Source organism: Equus asinus, chromosome 2 (assembly GCF_041296235.1).
Source record: "Equus asinus isolate D_3611 breed Donkey chromosome 2, EquAss-T2T_v2, whole genome shotgun sequence".
Taxonomy (NCBI): Eukaryota; Metazoa; Chordata; class Mammalia; order Perissodactyla; family Equidae; genus Equus; species Equus asinus.
Genome location: NC_091791.1, coordinates 2,732,800 through 2,754,628, shown reverse-complemented (window position 1 = coordinate 2,754,628; position 21,829 = coordinate 2,732,800). Strand labels below are relative to the sequence as shown.

At 48.8% G+C, this 21,829-nt stretch overlaps 1 protein-coding gene across 1 annotated transcript in view; it reads right to left on the bottom strand.

Moving 5' to 3' along the window:
- Positions 1 to 15,471: 15,471 nt before the first annotated feature.
- The window catches only part of TCERG1L (transcription elongation regulator 1 like), a 223,160-nt gene continuing 216,802 nt past the window's right edge, over positions 15,472 to 21,829 (bottom strand). The window contains exons 11-12 of the mRNA XM_070504502.1: positions 20,328 to 20,446; positions 15,472 to 16,371 (exon numbers count right to left, since the gene is read on the bottom strand). Coding sequence (XP_070360603.1) covers positions 16,215 to 16,371; positions 20,328 to 20,446 — 276 coding nt within the window. The 3' untranslated portion in view covers positions 15,472 to 16,214. The remainder of the gene's footprint in view (positions 16,372 to 20,327; positions 20,447 to 21,829) is intronic.

Genomic DNA, 21,829 nt, shown 5'->3' with positions numbered 1-21,829 from the left:
CTCAGCTCAGAGCCTGTCCTGGATTTCACCTCCCCTTGTTACTGCTGTGAGGGTCACCTTGAGCAGTGGCTACACACCCAGGTCCTCGAGGTGGCCTGCCTGTGCTCCAGTCCCAGCCTGAGGCTCGCTGCCTCTCTTTGGCTCAGTTTGTCCATCTATAAAATGGAGCAATAATCTTGACTGCCTGGTGGATCCATGTGAGGATTACATGAGCTACCAGCTTGAAGCTGCCTGGCAGAGGGTCCACCGTGAAGACATCTGAGCTGCCATTGTCGACTTAGGCGTAGCTCCGCCCTATTACTTGATGTGCTGGTGAGCATGGTGCACTTCCTCACCTCTGCCCTCCCTTCACCGTGAGCTTCCGGAGGGCAGAGGCTGTGTCTGCTCCATTTCCACCCCCAGAACATAAGAGGCTCTGGCACTTAGCAGGTACTCAGTACCTGTTGTGCTAATTACCATGTGTGACCCAGTTGATCTGTGTCCAGAGCTAGAGATGAGGGGCAGTGGCAGGGAATTTGTCCTCGGACAAGGGGAATCCACAAGTCAGTAACTGAGGGCTTGCTGTCCTGACCTCGTGGGAAAGCATCTCAGCCGCCAGTGTTTAGGCCTGCAGAGGAAGAGCGGTCTGATGAATCAGTACGAGGAACAATTCACTGCAACCTGCCCACGCCCGAGGCTGCTGAGCAGGAGCAGGACAGCCTTCGCTCTGCTTCCAAGGCGCTAGGCTGTGTTGTCGCATTCGCAGTGGAATCATTGGGGCTTTATGGGCCATTTCCACCTCTAAAATATGGTGTGAGTTGCAAAGTGATGATGCATGTGGCAAGAAATATTTATTATGTGTAGGACTGTAATAAATATTTCTTTTATATCCTAAATAAAACCTAAAAATCCTGAGTGTTTTGTGGGCCTCTTTTATGTCTTCCCATTACGGCCCTGGTTCTGTGATTTAGCCAAAATTTAGTGGCACTGAACATGAGCCACCGTGGAGCTCTCCCCGACCCTGAGCTGTTGTCAGCACGCGGGGCCAAGAGCATGCTCCACCGCCCTTGTCCTGAAGGGAGCCTCTCAGATGGCACACGGTCGGACATAGCAGAGAAGAACAGCTCCTCACCCCGGGACAACATGCTGACTTCTGCATTTGGAACCCACGATTAGATCAGCATTCCTCTTCTCATATCTTTGAGGGCAGTGCCTGTGTAAGAGATGACGGAGTAAGGACAATCCACCTGCACAGACATGGGGATCCAGAGAGCATTTCTATTCTGTTAGTCTGAGCTACAAAATATGGCGGTGTAGATGTCTGACTTTGGTATTAAATGTGTGTGTTGCCGAAGTGGAGGAAGTTGGAAAGGTAGTAAAAATGATTCATTCCTCGGCACACTTTGCCGGAAGGTGATTTATGATCAGAAGCATATGGGACGCCCATATTTTGAGACTTCACGGGCAGAATTAGAGGACTGAAATGGAGAGATTCATCTCAGATGGACGCCGAGATGAATCAAGTAACATTACCCACTGAAGCCAACGCCACGCTCTTTCTGAAAGGATAGAAAAGGGATCTGTCCTTTCCTGGCCCCGTCATCCCATCTGTTTTCATGTCCCTGGCTTCTGTCCACCGGAGGGAGAGCCTATCTCCCCAGATGACGGTCTGTGTAGGGCCAAGATGGGATCCCAAGGGGAAAACTCACAGAAGGAGTTCATAGAACAGACACGTCCGGGTAGGTGCACATGGACATCCACAAATTTTAAAACAGCAAATGGCAAAGTTCAGTGTTCCAGAAGAACCCTTGCCACATGTCCCCAGGTGGGCCTGTTTCTGCCAAGTGGCCTACTGGAGCCCGCTGTCTGGGACCCCCAACCAGGTGGACAAGGCAGCCCCTTTGGCTGGTGTCTACTGACCTGACTGAGTTTGGAACAACAAGAGGACTGATGGTGTCTCCACACAGAGTCCTCGGAAGGCTGCCTGGTGGTGGGGGCAGGTGGAGGACTGGCCCATGTGGAAGGGGAGAACACACCTGGCTGAAGCCTGACTGTGTGGCCACAGCACTGCTGGCATAAGGCTTTACCTGCTGGGGACAATGCTCCTGAGAAGGGGAGCAGGGACCTCTGTGAAGGTGCACGTTGGAACATCAGGAACGAGCACTGGTGGCCCCACAAATGTTCTCCACGAGTGGTGGCTGGAACCTTGCCTGGAGGCTGGTGGGTACGTTGTGGGGAGTGGCACCTATGAGGGCTGACCTCTGAGGGCAAATGAAACCCTCTGTCACCCTCTGGGTGAAGTGGGTTCCCCAGATCATGCAGCTGGGGAACAAATCTGAGATCAGAGAGACAGGGCAAAGGGAAAAAGTAACATCCCTCTCGTTTGGGCGCAGCCTGCTACCACGGGAACACCTCTGCCAGCCCTAATCCCTACCCCCACTCCTCTCCCACACTCACAGTCATTCGGGCCATTTCTAAAAGCCTGAGCTCTGGTTTCAGAGGCGCCGCTGGGAGTCCACAGGAGAAAGTGCCCCGGGCGTCTCATCCGGCTTCATTTGGGCAAGAGTCCTGATGACTCAGGCAGAATGGGATGGAGCGGTTGTTCAGCTGAGGGCTCCACTCTGCACCCTCTCTGTTGGTAGGTTATTCTAGTGGTGCCCAGAGCAAAATGCCTGTGCCCGGCTTTAAAGAGAAAGCGTTGTAAAGCCATTGATTACAAACTTTTGTGTCGAGGAGGGGTGCCCACAGAGCAGAAGAGCAGCTGTTTTCATTTGTGGTTTGCAAGCTGAGGTCACAACAGGCTCGGGGCATTTGGGCAAGGAGACGTGACTACAAGTAGTTTATCATTTCAGGATGGTCTCGGCCAGCCCTGCACATTCACACTATGCCTGATGCAAATTGCATCTTAAAAATCCAATGCCCATGTGCTAAGTTAACAGGGAGAGGGTCCACAGCTAACGGGCTCGACATCCCCGCCCTGCCGTACGTGGGGCTTTGGCAGGCCAGGAATGGAGGTAAGCTGAGCAGTTGCCAGCTGCTGTTACACTTCCAGGGAAATCAATCCATTTAAAGTCACCCATTTGCTCTCTTGGCTTAAGATCTCACTGCCACCCTGACCACTGGGGCCTGATCCTGCAGGATGGAAGGCAGGGCAGGGACCAACGATGAATATGTTCCCCATGACTGCTCCCTAAGTTAAACATGAAATGAACTTACGTACAATGGGTCAGAGATGAGATGCTCCAAGTCACTGCTCAGAGCATGGCTGGTGACCTGCAAGCTTTGGCTCCTGCCTGATAGACGGTGTTCATGCTTCTAAGAAACAAGGGGAACGGTGAGATTGAAAGAACTGGGGAGAAAAGAGGGCAGACGGCGACACTGCTAACCTAGCTACTGTCCACGGTAGAGATTTGGCGAAAGACCTTGAGGACCACGGGCTGGTGGGAAAGCCTACCCCGTGAGAGGTGAGTCTGCAGCCTTAGCCTCCCCCGCGGCTCACTGGGTGACCAATGGGAGGTGCTCTCTCTGCTCAGGCCAAAGAGCCCCGGCCTTGCCCTCTCAAGACTGTCAGGCTCAGCAGGGCACCCCCACCCGCCCTTCCCCTCGATGTTGGGCCCCGCAGAGCCCCCATCCCAGGATGGGCTCCTGCCCCTTCCTGTGCCTGTCTCAGCCCCATCTCTGCTCCAGGTGAGCTCCCCCAACTGTTCTCACTGAGCACACACCCTGGGCCCTCTGTGACACTCTGCATGTGCTCCACATCATCCATTTGTCCATTTCTTTCATCTGCCCCCAGCTCCAGCGTGCATGTCCCAGAGGGAAGGCCCACAGCTGTTTGGTTTCCTGTTGAGTTCTCTACATTGGTGACAGTGTCTGGCACTTCCTAGGGGCTAAACAATATTTGTTGGACAAATGAAGGAATGAGATCATTAAAAATATTGCCTTACTCTCCTGGATACACATTCAACAGGCTTTTGAGAAGCCCCTGGGGTCTGCATCACGGTCCCAGCCATTTGGCGTGGGTGTGTTGCCTGCCTCCCACAGGCGGAGCTGGGTGCTGGGTCTCCTCTGGGCCTAAGACTCACCAGACGTGCCCTCAAGGGGGTTGCTCTCTGCTGGGGTTGGGGTGCTGCTGGCAGTTCCCCAGGCAGATCTTGCACCCTGTCCTCTGAGCCTTTGTGTGAGCTGTTCCTCCACCTGGAAGGCCTCTGCATCCCTGCCGGCTCAGCCTCCCCGACTTCCTCTCCCCCTCCACTCTCGCCCCCTCCATGTCCTGCCCCCCAGTTCCAGCTCCTGCGAGCTCTGGTGCAGAACTTTCCCACGCTGCATGAATTGATGGGTCCCGGGGTGCCCCTCTCCCAGGCCGTGAGCTGTGGCCAAGGCTTCCTTCCAGCAGCAGCCACGGGGAAGCAGTGTCCACTCCATTCTGGTACAGGTTTACGGCAGAATGGATTTAAAAATATATACACACACACGTATGTATATATATCTTCCACACGCTCATCTTATTTCTCTATCTCTATATCTATCCCTATCTCTGTATTTATCCCTCATGCCTGCTTATATATCTATTTCTATATCTTTATCTGTATCTACCTCTGTCTCTATCTGTATTTCTATCCCCACCCCACAAGCTGCTCTAACCACGTGTTTGAGGTTCCTCCCACAGTGGGTGGGTCTGGGCGGGGAGCCTTTGATGGCCTCCACAATAAGGTGTGACAGAAGCGATGCTATGGCACTTGCCAGGCCAGGACCTAAAGAGGATGAGGGCTCTCCTGGCTCCTCCTTTCTTGGGACATCCTCCCTTGGGAGCCACCACGTAGTGGGGAAGCCCAGGCCACACGGAAAGGCCAGGTGTAGGTGCCCCTGTCGTCAGCCCCAGCTGAAGTCTCAGGTGACAGCAGCACCAACTGCCCGGCAGGCAGCTCCCACCCTTTGAGAGGCAGCAGCTGACCTGAGGGGAATGGACAGCAGCCCCGGCACCCGGCCAGGCCCTGCCCAAACTGTAGACTCAGGAGTAAAACAAAGTGTGTCACTGTTCTAAGCCACCACGTTTCAGGTGATCTCATATGTGGTCATTGTAGCTGGAACAAGCTCCTATTTCCAAATGACCATGACACTTTATCTGTAGGTAATTGAAATATTAACTGTAAGAGATAATTCACTGACAGCTTCTCTATGCCAGGCGGTGAGCTGACTGCCTTGTTTCTTAGTCCTCTCCACAGTCCTCTGAAGTGAATTCTACTATGACTCTCAGTTCACAGGAAAAATCTCAACTTTGGGACAGTCAGCTACTTGCTCAAAGTCACCCGGACAGTGATGCAGCCAGCACATGCACGAAAGTCTGTTTGACTCTGGAATCTGCTCTGAAACCACTGCCCGCGCTGTGGGGCTCCTGCCCGTGCTGGAAGTGGGTATCCTCACTGTCACCTATTCCCGCGGTGTCAGTGTTAACTGATTGACACACCCTCAGTTTCCTGCTAAATTTTTAGAGCTCAGAGGTCACTATTGCATTAACCCAAGTTATGCTAGTACCATTTAAAAGGAAAGTGAAATGTGAAAAAATTAAAATAAGTTATAAGTTAAAAGAAATCTTAGCCTATTGTATTTCTATAATGTCTTAAATCTATGCAGAAGACTAAAAAAAGGGAATTCCTGCCTCAGCCCTCAAAGTGGGCCCGTATTTGAAATACAGTCCATATACACATATAAACCAGCTTTATTCCAGCTCAGGTTTCTCCCTGGGGGCTTCTCTGATCACATCAGGGTTGACCTTTCATGTCCAATAACATGTTGATTGATACGTAGATAGATATGAACACAGATGTACATATAAACATAGAGATGATCTATTTGTCAATCTATCCATCTACAACTGTAGACGGAATTAAATTCTCTTAGATTCAAAATCATAGTTATGTGCACTAAAAGGTAAGTTCCAAACATTTGGGTGAAAAGCAAAAACGTCTGGAAATTTTCCTACCGGCCAACAGGCGCCTTGCATTTCCAAACACTAAGCTCATGGATGTGTTCACATTTTGTCCAGCACAAAGGCCACAACTGTATGAGCCCGGAGTCCTCCTGCTGGCATCAATTTTGGTATAATTCTGGGTCGCTGTGAGCACTGGGTAACTACTGTTTGAGTGTGATGATGGTGATGATGATGACGGTGATGAAATTTGTCGAGGGTCTGACAGTGGTCAGACAGCCCCTCTGCAGGAGAGACTGAGCAGAGTTTAATGGAGGAGGGTTACGAACGCAGGAATAGGGTTAAGGGAAATCGAGAGATGGTGAAGTACTGGGGACAAGCCGTTACAGGAAGGACTTCCAGCCCTGGGCCTGAAGGAGCGGGTACAGGGACCTTAACCAAAACCAGGGCACACTGTGGCTGCAGGAGGAGCTGGCTGACTGGAGCTGCAGCCACGAGTAAAGGACCGGCTGAGCAGGGAGTGGGACAGGGGAACAAACACCCCACCTCTCTCCTCCAGCCTCTCTTTTCCTGCAGCTGCCCCCATGACAGAACAACCTGAGAGCTGGAGGAAGGCGGCCCCGTAGCTGCGGCATGAGGAGAACCCTGGGCCCCAGAGCAGGGAGAGGACGTCGGACAGCGAGTCCTCTGCCTGGACTGCAGCACACTCGCTGACATGGGTGAAGATGAGCCTTGTGGCCCCCACATGGGAGACAGTCCAACCAGTCGCCAGCTTATTGTAAGGTGAGGTGAATTCAGAGTCACACACCTCAAATCCAAACCAGTAGTCACCAACCATACGAGATAACAGGGGACAAGGAAGGAGAGGAAAAATTAACATAGAGGGGAAGAGAAGATGGCGCCGTGAGTAGTCCTCTTTGTCTCTCGCCCTTCGAGTCTACAATTATTTGGACACTTATCGCTTGACAAAGGATATCCAGACAACATCTCAGGACGTCTGAGACACCCACGCGACTATACATCGGAAGGCGAATGGACTTTCCTCCGGGAGGATGTGGAAATAGGTGAAAACTCTCCGACCCCGACGGGCAGCCTAGTACCCGCAAGCGGCTTTCTTCCAACGGACGCCCCCAGAGGATCCACACACATCTAGGCCAGGAGCGAGAACACAACAGAGGAGCGACGGTGGAAACAGGTGACCAGAACCCTACCTAAACCCCCCGCAATTACTCCTAAACGCAGAGGGAAACTTTGGAGTTGCACACCTGAGCCCGCGGGGAGAGTCTCTCCCCGCCATTGGCGGGGAGATCCAGCCTGGTGCTCGGGGCGCCCGGAGGGTCCCAGAGAGAGACACGGAGGGCACGGAGGTCTCCCAGCTGCCGTTGCCCGCCCCGTGGGACTAGGGATTCCCGGAGATCTCGGAGAGGACCGGGGCGGGGGGAAGTTTCAAAGGCCGGTTCTGCGACCCGGAGGGGAAGCGCCGGAGCTCCGCCCGGGCAGCAGACAAACTCTCTGTCTGCCGTTAGCAGAGGGGCCACGCTGAACATTCACGGCTCCGGGAGAGGCCCGGAGAGAATCCCAGAGAGCGGGGCGACCCCCAGCTGCCGTTGCCCGCCCCGTGGGGCTAGGGATTGCCGGAGATCTCGGAGAGGACCGGGGCGGGGGGAAGTTTCAAAGGCCGGTTCTGCGACCCGGAGGGGAAGCGCCGGAGCTCCGCCCGGGCAGCAGACAAAACTCTCTGTCTGCCGTTAGCAGAGGGGCCACGCTGAACATTCACGGCTCCGGGAGAGGCCCGGAGAGAATCCCAGAGAGCGGGGCGACCCCCAGCTGCCGTTGCCCGCCCCGTGGGGCTGGGGATTGCCGGAGATCTCGGAGAGGACCGGGGCGGGGGGAAGTTTCAAGGGCCGGTTCTGCGACCCGGAGGGGAAGCGCCGGAGCTCCGCCCGGGCAGCAGACAGAACTCTCTGTCTGCCGTTAGCAGAGGGGCCACGCTGAACATTCGCGGCTCCGGGAGAGGCCCGGAGAGAGTCCCAGGGAGCGGGGCGACCCCCGGCTGCCGTTGCCCGCCCCGTGGGGCTAGGGATTGCCGGAGATCTCGGAGAGGACCGGGGCGGGGGGAAGTTTCGGGGGCCGGTTCTGCGACCCGGAGGGGAAGCGCCGGAGCTCCGCCCGGGCAGCAGACAGAACTCTCTGTCTGCCGTTAGCAGAGGGGCCACGCTGAGTGGTCACGGCTCCGGGAGAGGCCCGGAGAGAATCCCAGAGAGCGGGGCGACCCCCAGCTGCCGTTGCCCGCCCCGTGGGGCTAGGGATTGCCGGAGATCTCGGAGAGGACCGGGGCGGGGGGAAGTTTCAAAGGCCGGTCCTGCGACCCGGAGGGGAAGCGCCGGAGCTCCGCCAGGCAGCAGACAAAACTCTCTGTCTGCCATTAGCAGAGGGGCCACGCCCAGCATTCAGGGCTTCCGGCAGAGGCCGGGAGAGAAGCCCTGAGGGCGGGGCGACCCCCAGCTGCCGTTGCCCGCCCCGTGAGGCTAGGGATTGCCGGAGATCTCAGAGAGGACTGGGGCTGGAGAGAGTTCCAGAGACCCAGCTTAGTAGCCTAGTGGGAAACCCTACAGGCTCACAGCAGCCTTAGGGAAAGCCTCTGCACAGCACCAGTAGAAGGCACCCAGCCGCCAGCCACAAGGCTGGAAGACCCCAGGGCAAAAGCAGCATAGCTAGGTGTACTAACCACAGACTGTAGAAGATGCCAATAGCTCTCCTGCGACCCATAGAGGACAAGTGAGTTTTGGTGGGTGCAGAGAGCAACGGAGCAACAAATATAAGTGATCCCACCCCTGGCCGCTGGAAAAGCCCATAACACCGTTGCAGACCCCAAGGAGAGAGCACATCTAGGTGGGCTGCAACAGTAGGCACCTGCAGCCTGAAGCCCCCCTGTGACGGCCCCCACGGCAGAGGAGGGAATACAAAGGGCCACTGTGGCTACGAAGAGGGGCCCAGGCCCAGTTAGCAACTACGGACAGGGTTCCTGGTAGGTGAAGTATAAACAGCGGCTCCCCCCACCACAGCAGCTGAAACAAGTGAAAGGAGCAACTAAACTCTATCTCCATGCGGAGGCACAAATCAACAACATCAAGCAATATGAAAAAATACATTAAATCTCCAGAACAGAAAGAAGGTAACAAATACACAGAAAACAATCCCAAAGAAAATGAGATATATAACCTAAATGATGACGACTTCAAAACAGCCATCATTAAGATTCTCAATGAGTTAAGAGAGAACTCTGACCGACAACTCAACGAGTTCAGGAGCTATGTCACAAAAGAGTTTGATACGATAAAGAAGAACCAAACAGAAATATTGGAAATGAAGAACACAATAGAGGAGATTAAGAAAAATCTAGATGCTCTGAACAGTAGGGCCGATAATATGGAGGAAAGAATTAGCAATTTGGAAGATGGCAATATAGAATTGTTGCAGGCAGAGGAGGAGAGAGAAGCAAGACTTAAAAGAAATGAAGAAACTCTCCGAGAATTATCAGACACAATTAGGAGATGCAACGTAAGGATTATAGGTATACCAGAGGGAGAAGAGAAGGAGAAAGGGGCAGAAAACCTATTCAAAGAAATAATGGCTGAGAACTTCCCAAATCTGGTGAGGGAGATGGATCTGCAGGTGACAGAAGCCAATAGATCTCCAAACTTTATCAATGCAAGAAGACCAACTCCACGACATATAGTAGTGAAGCTAGCAAAAGTCAACGACAAGGAGAAAATATTAAGGACAGCCAGGCAAAAGAAACTAACCTACAAAGGAACCCCCATCAGGCTATCAGCAGATTTCTCGGCAGAAACTTTACAGGCTAGAAGAGAGTGGAATGATATATTCAAAAATCTGAAGGACAAAAATCTACAGCCGAGAATTCTCTACCCAGCGAAAATATCCTTCAAATACGATGGAGAAATAAAAACTTTTCCAGATAAACAAAAATTAAGGGAGTTTATTGCCACAAAACCTCCTCTTCAGGAAATCCTCAGGAAAACCCTCACTCCTGAAAAATCCAAAAAAGGAAAGGGGCTACAAAACCAAGAGCAGAGGAGATAAGTAGAAGGACAACAACAGAGAGTAGCAGCTCTACATCAGAACAGATTAAACCATGGGACGAGAAACAAAGGAAACTGAAGAAAACCGGAAAACAAGACACAAAATGGGAGTGGAAGGCCCCCACGTCTCAATAATCACTCTAAATGTAAATGGATTGAACTCCCCAATCAAAAGACACAGAGTGGCAGGATGGATCAAAGAACAAGATCCAACAATATGCTGCCTCCAGGAAACACACCTCAGCCCCAAAGACAAACACAGACTCAGAGTGAAGGGATGGAGAACAATACTCCAAGCTAATAACGAACAAAAGAAAGCAGGTGTCGCTATACTAATATCAGACAAGGTAGATTTCAAAGCAAAACAGATAAAGAAAGATAAAGAGGGACAGTATATAATGATAAAAGGGACTCTCCACCAAGAAGACATAACACTTATAAATATATACGCACCCAACACAGGAGCACCAAAATTTGTAAAGCAACTCTTAATAGAACTAAAAGAAGACATCAACAACAATACAATAATAGTAGGGGACCTCAACACACCATTAACACCAATGGACAGAACATCCAGACAGAAAATCAACAGGGAAATAATAGAATTAAATGAAAAATTAGACCAGATGGACTTAATAGATATATATAGAACACTTCATCCAAAAACAGCAGGTTACACATTCTTCTCAAGTGCACATGGAACATTCTCAAGGATTGACCATATTTTGGGAACCAAAGCAAACATCAATAAATACAAGAGAGTTGAAATAATATCAAGCATCTTTTCTGATCATAATGCTATTAAACTAGAAATCAACTACAAGAAAAAAGCAGAGAAAGGTGCAAAAATGTGGAGACTAAACAACACGCTTCTCAACAAACAATGGATCATTGAAGAAATTAAAGAAGAAATCAAATTTTATCTGGAGACTAATGAAAATGAGAACACGACATACCAAATCATTTGGGATGCAGCAAAAGCAGTCCTAAGAGGGAAATTCATCGCAATACAGGCTCACCTCACTAAACAAGAAAAAGCTCACATAAGCAACCTCAAACGACACCTAACAGAACTAGAAAAAGAAGAACAAACAAAGCCCAGAGTCAGTAGAAGGAGGGAAATAATAAAAATAAGAGCAGAAATAAACGATATTGAAACAAAAAAGACAATAGAAAGGATCAATGAAACAAAGAGTTGGTTCTTCGAAAGAATTAACAAAATTGACAAACCCCTAGCCAGACTCACCAAGAAAAAAAGAGAGAAATCGCAAATTAATAAAATCAGGAATGACAGAGGAGAAATCACAACAGATACCAATGAAATACAAGAGATCATAAGAGAATACTATGAAAAACTATATGCCAACAAATTGAACAACCTGGAAGAAATGGACAAATTCCTAGACTCCTACAATCTCCCCAAACTGAATCAGGAAGAAATGGAGAATCTGAATAGACCTATCACAAGTAAGGAAATAGAAACGGTAATCAAAAACCTCCCCAAAAACAAGAGTCCAGGACCAGACGGCTTCTCTGGAGAATTCTACCAAACATTCAAAGAAGACTTAATACCCATTCTCCTCAAACTGTTCCAGAAAATTGAGAAAGATGGAGAACTCCCTAACACATTCTATGAAGCCAACATCACTCTGATCCCCAAACCTGACAAGGACAACACAAAGAAGGAGAACTACAGGCCGATATCACTGATGAACATAGATGCAAAAATCCTCAACAAAATTTTGGCAAACCGATTACAGCAATACATCAAAAAGATTATACACCATGATCAAGTGGGATTTATACCAGGGACACAGGGATGGTTCAACATCCGCAAGTCAATCAATGTGATACACTACATCAACAAAATGAAAAACAAAAACCACATGATCATCTCAATAGATGCAGAGAAAGCATTCGACAAGATCCAACACCCATTTATGATAAAGACCCTCAGTAAAATGGGTATAGAAGGAAAGTACCTCAACATAATAAAGGCCATATATGATAGACCCACAGCAAACATCATACTCAACGGACAAAAGCTGAAAGCCATCCCTCTGAGGACAGGAACAAGACAAGTGTGCCCACTTTCACCACTCCTATTCAACATAGTACTGGAGGTGCTGGCCAGAGCAATTCGGCAGGAAAAAGAAATAAAAGGAATCCAAATAGGTAACGAAGAAGTAAAACTCTCGTTGTTTGCAGACGACATGATCTTATACATAGAAAACCCCAAAGAATCCACAGAAAAACTATTAGAAATAATCAACAACTACAGCAAAGTAGCAGGGTATAAAATTAACGTGCATAAATCAGTAGCATTTCTATACACTAACAATAAACTAACAGAAAAAGAACTCAAGAACTCTATCCCATTCACAATCGAAACGAAAAGAATAAAATACCTTGGGATAAACTTAACCAAGGAAGTGAAGGATCTATACAATGAAAACTACAAGACTTTCTTGAAAGAAATTGACGATGACATAAAGAGATGGAAAGACATTCCTTGCACATGGATTGGAAGAATAAACATAGTTAAAATGTCCATACTACCTAAAGCAATATACAGATTCAATGCTATCCCAATCAGAATCCCAAGAACATTCTTCACAGAAATTGAACAAACAATCCTAAAATTCATATGGGGCAACAAAAGACCGCGAATTGCTAAAGCAATCCTGAGCAAGAAAAACAAAGCCGGCGGAATCACAATCCCCGATTTCAAAACATACTACAAAGCTACAGTGATCAAAACAGCATGGTACTGGTACAAAAACAGGTCCACAGATCAATGGAACAGAATTGAAAGCCCAGAGATAAAACCACACATCTATGGACAGCTAATCTTCGACAAAGGAGCAGAGGGCCTACAATGGAGAAAAGAAAGTCTCTTCAACAAATGGTGCTGGGAAAACTGGTCAGCCACATGCAAAAGATTGAAAATCGACCATTCTTTTTCACCACACACCAAAATAAACTCAAAATGGATCAAAGACCTAAAGATTAGGCCTGAGACAATAAGTCTTTTGGAAGAGAATATAGGCAGTACACTCTTTGACATCAGTTTCAAAAGAATGTTTTCGGACACTGTAACTCCTCAGTTGAGGGAAACAATAGAAAGAATAAACAAATGGGACTTCATCAGACTAAAGAGCTTCTTCAAGGCAAGGGAAAACAGAATTGAAACAAAAAAACAGCTCACTAATTGGGAAAAAATATTTACAAGCCACTTATCCGACAAAGGGTTAATCTCCATAATATACAAAGAACTCACACGGCTTAACAACAAAAAAACAAACAACCCGATCAAAAAATGGGCAGAGGACATGAACAGACATTTCTCAAAAGAAGATATGAATATGGCCAATAGACACATGAAAAGATGTTCATCATCGCTAATCATCAGGGAAATGCAAATCAAAACTACACTAAGATATCACCTTACCCCCGTTAGATTGGCAAAAACATCCAAAACCAAGAACGACAAATGTTGGAGAGGGTGTGGAGAAAGAGGAACCCTCATACACTGTTGGTGGGAATGCAAACTGGTACAGCCACTATGGAAAACAGTATGGAGATTTCTCAAAAAGTTAAAAATAGAAATACCCTATGACCCAGCCATCCCATTACTGGGTATCTATCCTAAGAACCTGATATCAGATATCTCAAGAGTCCGTTGCACCCCTATGTTCATCGCAGCATTATTTACAATAGCCAAGACGTGGAACCAGCCTACATGCCCAGAAACTGATGATTGGATAAAGAAGATGTGGTATATATACACAATGGAATACTACTCAGCCATAAAAAAAGACGAAATTGGCCCATTCACAACAACGTGGATGGACCTTGAGGGCATTATGTTAAGCGAAATAAGTCAGTCAGAGAAAGACGAACTCTATATGACTCCACTCATAGGTGGAAATTAGTATATTGAGAAGGAGATCCGATCGGTGGTTACCAGGGAAAAGGGGGGGTGGGGGGAGGGTACGGAGGGGGAAGTGGTGTACCCACAATATGACTAACAAAAATGTACAACTGAAATCTCAAAAGGTTGTAATCTATCATAACATTAATAAAAAAAATAAATAAAAAAAAAAAAAAAAAAAAAAAAAAGAAAAATTAACATAGAAACAGAGCTGCTCCCGGCCCTGTTTCTGGAGATGGTCGTGGGACTGAAGATGATGGCCACAGGACTGAAGATGATGGCCACAGATTCAACCAGCCGTCACAGGCTCCTTTCCCTCTCTCAGCTCTGCAGAGTTGCCTTACGACGTGGAGGGGTGACTCCACCTTCTTTCCCACGGGGGCTAAGTCTTTCGCATCCCTGACTTTATGGAGGCAATGAGGTCCTTGCTGACGAGTGCTGAGCGAGGTACTGAAGGTACCCAGAGTACCCTCCAGTTTTCAGCCAGTCCTCGTTATCCCCAGGAGGTGCCAGAAATGTCATTTCCCTTCCATAATTGGGATGACTCACGAGCAAGCACAGCCACCACATTCTCCACCTGTTGCTTCAGCGCCACGAGGAGTCAGATGGCCCCTCAGAGGGACTTTCCCCTCACCACCACTCCTGACTGGGGCTGTGACGAAGCAAGCAATTACATGGGACTGGAGCCAGCACACCGTGAGGTTCAGCTGTTAATCCCGGCCTGCACCTTCCCTTCTCAGCCCCTAGACCATGAGGAGCTCAGCAGGAGACAGAGCTGGGGGTGCAGGGAGAGGCAGCAGGAGGGAGCGGGTACAAAGGGAACAGGAATCTACTGACACCTTCCAGAACTCCTCAGGCCCAGTCTCAGCTGGGTATTTCCACGTGGATGAAACGCTGCCATACATATCCACTTTTATGCACGGTGGACCAGACAACAGGTCGTGGTGGGCCTCAGGGTGCACTCCCTTGGTATTCTGTGCTCAGGCTGTCAGCCTCTACCAGGGCAAGAGCAAGCCAGCTGGCTTCAACGTGGATGATCCTGACAGCAGAAGAGAGCACTGGCTTCTAGCAAAATCTCAAGGGCCCCCAGAAGCTCCTCCCTCCAGCTCCACAGAGGCACAGGCTGCCTCCCAAGGACCCCGCCCCTGAGGGCTTGGCAGCCCCCAGCCCCACCTGCCCTGACATCCCCCTGGGTGCTACTGGTGTTCTCATGGAAACTAAGGAGAAGGTAGATGTTGCCATGTACTGGGGACAAAGACGGTGTGTCTGAATAGAAACTCCACAAATCTAGAAATAAAGAGATGTTCAATAATTTAAAGAATACAGTTGATTACCTGGGGTTTTATCAAACATTGTTCCATCCACGACTAGTAAGTTGAAAAGTTAGATTTTTGTTTGACTAGTAATTATACAGCCTTCTGTGCAATCAGACATGTTTTTATGAATCTTTTGAAATAAAGTATCTTCAGTCAAAACACAATTTTGCTGCTTGAGATTGTCTTGGATGTCTTAGCCACAAAAACAGAGTTTTAAAATATTTATTAATTAAAAAAAATTTAAAATTTTTTATACAAAGATGATGAGAAAAATCTCATGCAAACTCTGGGCATACAATAAAAATAACTCAAATATTAATATGATGATTTTGTACAAAATAATTCCTTTTTGAGTAGGACCCCCAACAGACAGTGCAGCCCCCTTCTCCAGGCTCAATGTCCCCGGGGAATGAGGCGATCGCCCTTCGCCACCTGCGGGTGATGTGTGGTCCATGTGTCGAGATGCGCACAGTTGTCACTATGAGTAATGGTGAATATCCTATTGCTGCTACTCAGGAAACAGACGGAGACCTCGGGACACTGGAGTAAGGAGTTCCCCACCACCACGGAGCTCCCGAAGAATCCAAGAAACTCATAAAGGTTTTCAGAAAAGTTTCAGATAATCGGCTCAACTCGCGAAAAGGCCTTGAGATGGTTCTAGAAGGTGCCTGTTTCTGCTGACTTACAAACCTGAAGTGGATTTATAATTTGTGTATATTACAAGGAATTTGCATAATTAAAACAAGGGATCGACGTATCATGGCAATTAGAAATGCATCAAACTCTGAACGTGGTACAAAAGAGAGCTTCAATATGAAACAGTAATCTTCTGAGAACTCAGCCCATGGCGAAGCTGGAGAGCACCCCCCGGGGGGGACGCCGTGATCTCTGGGGGTCTCCCTAGGGCGTCCCCTCTTCACCCTGCAACTCTCAGTCTTATTGCCTTCTGTACAGACTCATCTCATTTTCCGTAGCCTGAGTCTGTTTTCCTTGTCCCGTTTCTTCAGAATAAGGATGAATTGGTTGAAAAAATGCTCCTGGTCCTTCCTCTTTTGAACAAGTCGAAACCTCTGGTCCCGGCCGTACTTCTCGGCAAACTCCTTAAACGTGGTCCTGAAAAACAGGAGCTTTCCTAAGACTCTTTCCCTGAGAGCGAGTCCTAGTCTCCTGACATCCAGGGCCCAAGAAGCAGAACACTAGCAGGTAGATGGGCTGCAGGGCACAGCTCTGGCCTCCTGTGCCTGCCCACCCTCCCCACGCTGAGTGTGACAGCCCACTGGGGCCCAGCAGGGTCCCTACCCGACTTAACCCACAGAATCCCCATCTTTACATCTAATGGGCCCCTGGAAATGAGCCTGGCCTCATCTGCCTATCCGGCCCCGTTGCTCTCTGAGCTCCTCACTGCCCATATGCTCGCCCATCACTGCTTCGGCCACACAAGTCTTCTTCCCTCTCTGGCTCTCACCAATCTCCTACCTGCCACAGGTCTCTGTATATGCTGTTCCCTCTGCCTAGCACACCCTTCCCTTATTTCTTCACTCCTCATTTACAAAAAGCCCACTGATCGTTAGAAGTCAGGACCAGTGTTTCTTGTTCAGGGAAACTCAGCCTATCTAGAGGGTCAGAAAACTGTGTATCGCTCGTTCACGGCCCTTGTCATGGTTCTGGATGGCAATGAGCCTTAACTGTACAATTTTAGTCAACTCTCCTCTGCTCCTGTGGAAGCACCATTATCAGCATTGCTCTCCACTGAACTCCCTGAACGTCCAGCCCAGCAGCTGATGTGCAGTAAGCACGCAAATATGGATCAAATGAATCTGTCCTGCCAGGCGAGGGAGTCCCATGTAAGGAAACGCGCATGAAGCCAACCCAGCGAGGCCAGTCCCAAGGGGCCGGGGCGGCTCAAAGAGCAAAAGAGCATGCGTACCTTTGCAGGGCCAAATGGAACCTTTGCCAGCACCAGGCCCCGCCGCTGTCTCTTCTCCCAGGCCTGAACTTGAAGCCACGAATAGTGACAGCTGCTGAACGGCCGAGGCCCGGGAGGGATGGGTGCGTGCAGATGGTTCTGGCCTGCCTCCCTGTCTGGGGCCCTCACCTCGGAGCTGCAGGCTGCGCTGCAGGAGGTGCCCAGGGTGCATGGAAGCGCGTCCACGCCTCGTCCTGGGGTGCCTCTTATTCCCCCCACTTCTCTTCATGGAGAATTTTGTATCTCATTGCAGACATTTGATTATGCTATTAAATTGTTATAACTCAATAGCTTTTTCTATACCTGAGCAACAAGATTACACTGACATGGCCATTAGGAGACAAGACGAATAATTAATAGGTTCATCCTCATTGTTGTCACTAAACAGTCTCATTCCTTCTCCTCAAGCAGTGCCCTTTCCCTGTTCGTCCTCTGGGGTCGTGCTGGCTCACACACTTCTCTGAAAGAAAAGCATTTCTCTCTGGTTTTCAACTTCCTCCCTCCCTCCCAAGATGAGAATCCCTGGGGGCCTATTTTCTTTACTTGTCTAGACAGGAGCCTAAGCATTTTCAATTACAGGCTGGGCAGAGGCCCCTTCCACATAGGTCCTATTTGGGGCACCTCTGAAGGAGTGTCCCTGAAGAGAAAGAGAGAATTAAAACTCTGTGTGGCCCCTTAGTCGTGCCCGAGGGGACAGCTAAGCTTGCCACTGACCCTAGGGAACTGTCCAGGGTGCCTGAGGAAGTCATCTGAGTCATCAGCGCTGTGAACCCCTTTTCCCTCTGGCAAGTGGGGACACGGCCCGCCTGCAGTCAAAGGGGGTGGCCACCGGGGCCCTCAAGAAGGAGCGGCAGAATGCCAGCCCCACAGCGTGCCCCACATCCCCTCTCCCTATCCCAAGACCCTGAGGGCTGGGCAGGGCTGGGAGCTGGCTCTGGACCGTCCCTGCAGCCTGGTTTCCCTCGGGCTTCTCAGGCGAAAGCTGAGGCCCGTGACCAGGACTAAAGCCTGGGACAACCGGTAGGCTGCGAAGACCCAAGAGGCTGCGTCTGAGGACGCTGGGGCCGCCGGCCTCTAACTCGCCCAGCATCCCGCATGCAGCTGTTTGAACCGCACAAGTTTCACTAGGACGCCTATGAGACGGCAGGAAGACAACATGAAGAAGAGCTACACAAGTTTTTGACAATGTTGCAGAATTAGCTGCTTTTAAAATGAAAAATAGTTTTACAATTATAAAACTAATATATGCTCAGTGTACATTTAAAAAAAACAGGCAATTAAACCTAATTTTAAAGAAGAGTAAGTTTACGTCTTTCAATTTCTCCCACTCACTTTCCTTCTCCGTGTGTGTGTGATCTTTTTCCTAACCACTCGATACATTCTGCACGTTGTCTTCTTTGCCCTCATAATATATTCGTGAGAGGGGGAGATGCTGGCTTACTGTTGACACTTTACCGATGGGCAGACAGGGAACATCAGCTCAATGTCCTTAATAATAATAACAGGAAGGAGACGGCACTCCGTCCCCGGCGCCCCCTCCCTGCCAGCCACCACGTGTGTTCTCCACTCCCAGCACCTCACACACCCTCCTGATGGCCCCGTGAGGCTGGGGCAGCCATCCCCCGTTTAGAGGATGACCCAGAAGCTCGTGGAGGGCCAATACCTCACCCCATGGCCAGGGCTAAGGAGGGGCTGGGCTGTGCCCTGGGGCAGGGGCTCCAGAACCAATTTCCTCACCCCCACGGTCATAGGGACCCTGATAGGATGTAGGGATGCTATGGCCAGAAGCCAACGTCCTCACCAGGACAGCCTCAGCCATAGAAAATCACCATTTACAAATCATTAGACACACATGTGCTTTCTTAGTTAGGTTAGCATTCTGTCACGGGGATGATTCATGCTAATTTTTTTCCCATTCAGAAGGAATCTATCCTTTAAATAGTTGAGGAAATTCTATGAGGACTACATAACCAACACTAACTTACGTTACCCATTTACTGACCAAGCAAATTAACCAATTATTGATCAAAGTGTAGACGCCTACCTCTTCAGAGAAAGCAAACATGAATTAATGTCTATATAAAAAATAATTTTGAATGTATGTTATCCAAAATAATAATAAATAATTGTCCATTTAAAAATAATATCCCATTCTAAAATAAGTGTGTTAAAATTAATCATTTTTATACTTATGAAAGTAGTAGTTTTATAATTCTAAGCTGTTCACTATTTTTTAAATGTCAATCAAAGCTAATATTAAAGAAAAAATAAGCTTATGTATTTTTCTAACTCCTAATGTCTATTTTCCTACTAATTTGGTTTTTTTTTTGAAGAACATTAGCCCTGAGCTAACATCTACTGCCAATCCTCCTCTTTTTGCTGAGGAAGACTGGCCCTGAGCTAACGTCCGTGCCCATCTTCCCCTATTTTATACATGGGACGCCTGACACAGCAAGGCTTGATAAGCAGTGTGTAGGTCCACACCCGGGATGCGAAGCCTGGGCCACCAAAGCAGAATGTGCAAACTTAACCGCTGCACCACTGGGTCGGCCCCCTAAGTTGTTTTGATTCACAGAAAGAATGCCTGATTAGTTTAGGTGAGTTTTGGCGTCCAGTTCACCTCGTCCGTCAGCCCGTGTGTCAGATCTTCACTGCATACTCTGGCCAAGCCTCCGGCATCTGGAACCGAGGGGATTGGCCAGTTTATTTTGCTATTGTTGCTCGTTTTGTATTTTTACTCCTTGATGAGTAGATCAGAAATTAGACCTCATCTCATGAGGGCTGACCTATTGCTTAGTTATTTAGGCCAAGGAGTCAGGGTTGCTCACATTTTGAAAACTAGACAAGGCAGAAAACAGAATGACTGTGGCGCACTGGTTAGCAGCACACACCTGTCTGCTGGACCGATACAGAAGGGGGTTCATTCACTGACCTCACAGGCTGGGGACGGCTGCTCTCTCCAACAGGTCTTTAAAATTACACCTTTGATGTCCACAGAACGTTAGGTTACGTGATTTAACCTAAGCAGACTTTCAAAGCTCACTTATCAGAATTGGAAAATTTCCAGTCCTGGAAATTGCCTGGCACATTCCTTTCTCCCTACCTGGGTGACACTTTAGATTCCTCTAGAAGTTTCTTGAATTCTTCTTTGGCTAGCAGCAATTTACTCTTCTTCTCCTTGTATTCTTCCTTTATTCTTGTCTTGACAAACTGTTCAAATATCTTAAAACACACACAAAAGCAAAGTGTTACAAGATTGCATATCAGAAACAAAATCTTATGTTTCAAGCACCACATGAAAAGATAGTGAGCACCGAGGTGAGGCTTTCTTTTTCACAGTTACGGGGGCTGCTGCCACTCTCTCCAGGAAGCCAAGCATCTACAGAATTAACCCCGGATTCCCAGAAGGCCAGTCTGCTTCTCAGGTAGAGGCGCCGCCTGGGGCTCAAACGCAGAACAGGCCCTGCTTGCACCATCCTGGGAACGAGTGGTGGCTTTCTTGAGGCCCCAAGGAAGTGGTCCACGGTTTGGAAACCCAAGCTCCAGGGGCCACCATATTTCTCGTTTTGGAACTTCCTGAGCAACATTTCCAGACATACGTTGTCTGCTGACTTCCACATTGCTGCCAGTAGAACCAGTAATGTAATTTGTTCTAGTCAATTCCTACGGCGACATAATTGATATTTGAGTCTCCAAATGTGACTTTAACTTGTGAAAAGAAAGTTAACCCAGCACATCTAACTTCCCACACTCCAGTCTCCAGGAGGACCGCTCTGAATGTGGGGTCTGGATCACCAGGAGGGCTCAGGTGGACACGGGCCTCCCCTGGGGGCGTCGTGGAGCCTGCAGGTGGAGGCACCCACCGTGGAGACCTGACTCTCGGGTACTGCGTGCCCCACAGTTGGACAAGGAGTAGATTTTGAAGGCCAATCCAACAGGAAAACCCCGTTCCTCAGCGGAAAGAATGTGGCTATTGTCAGGTAGGCAAATCCATTCACAACTCCAGGACGGCTTCTCTTGGGAACGCGCAGCCGACGTCACAACATGACACCATGGAATCTCTGCAGAAGTCCACAGACTGATCCTCCCTTGCTTAGGTTAAGACCACTCACCCTTCTGTTATCAGGAAAATCGCCATTTATAGACTACAAAGCCAAAGGGAGTGGAGACATAGCTGTTTCATTCCTAACACTACCCAGGCTCCAGGAACACTACAAAAAAAACAAACTGGATAAAATTTAAATGTGTATGCAAAAATAAATAAAAAGATCACTAAACATTCCACATGTGATCCTATAAGACCAATACACCGCAATCCCACACCAACGCAATCAATGGCCATGGCTGATGTTAAAACTTGACCCAAGTGCTCAGGGAGTCTCCAGATGCCTGCCAAGGAGATGGAATTGGAAAGTGAGGCGTGGCAGATCAAAGCCTCCATCACTTTCCCGTGCAGAAGTGGCTCTCTTCTGACCTTGTCTTCTGGCTTCAGGGTCCATCTCAGTAATGGCAAGGCTTTATAGGATTATAAATACAACATGCTACGCACCTCCTGAAGACTCGGCGGTGCAATGAAATACCCACGATAGGACTGAAATTGAGCCC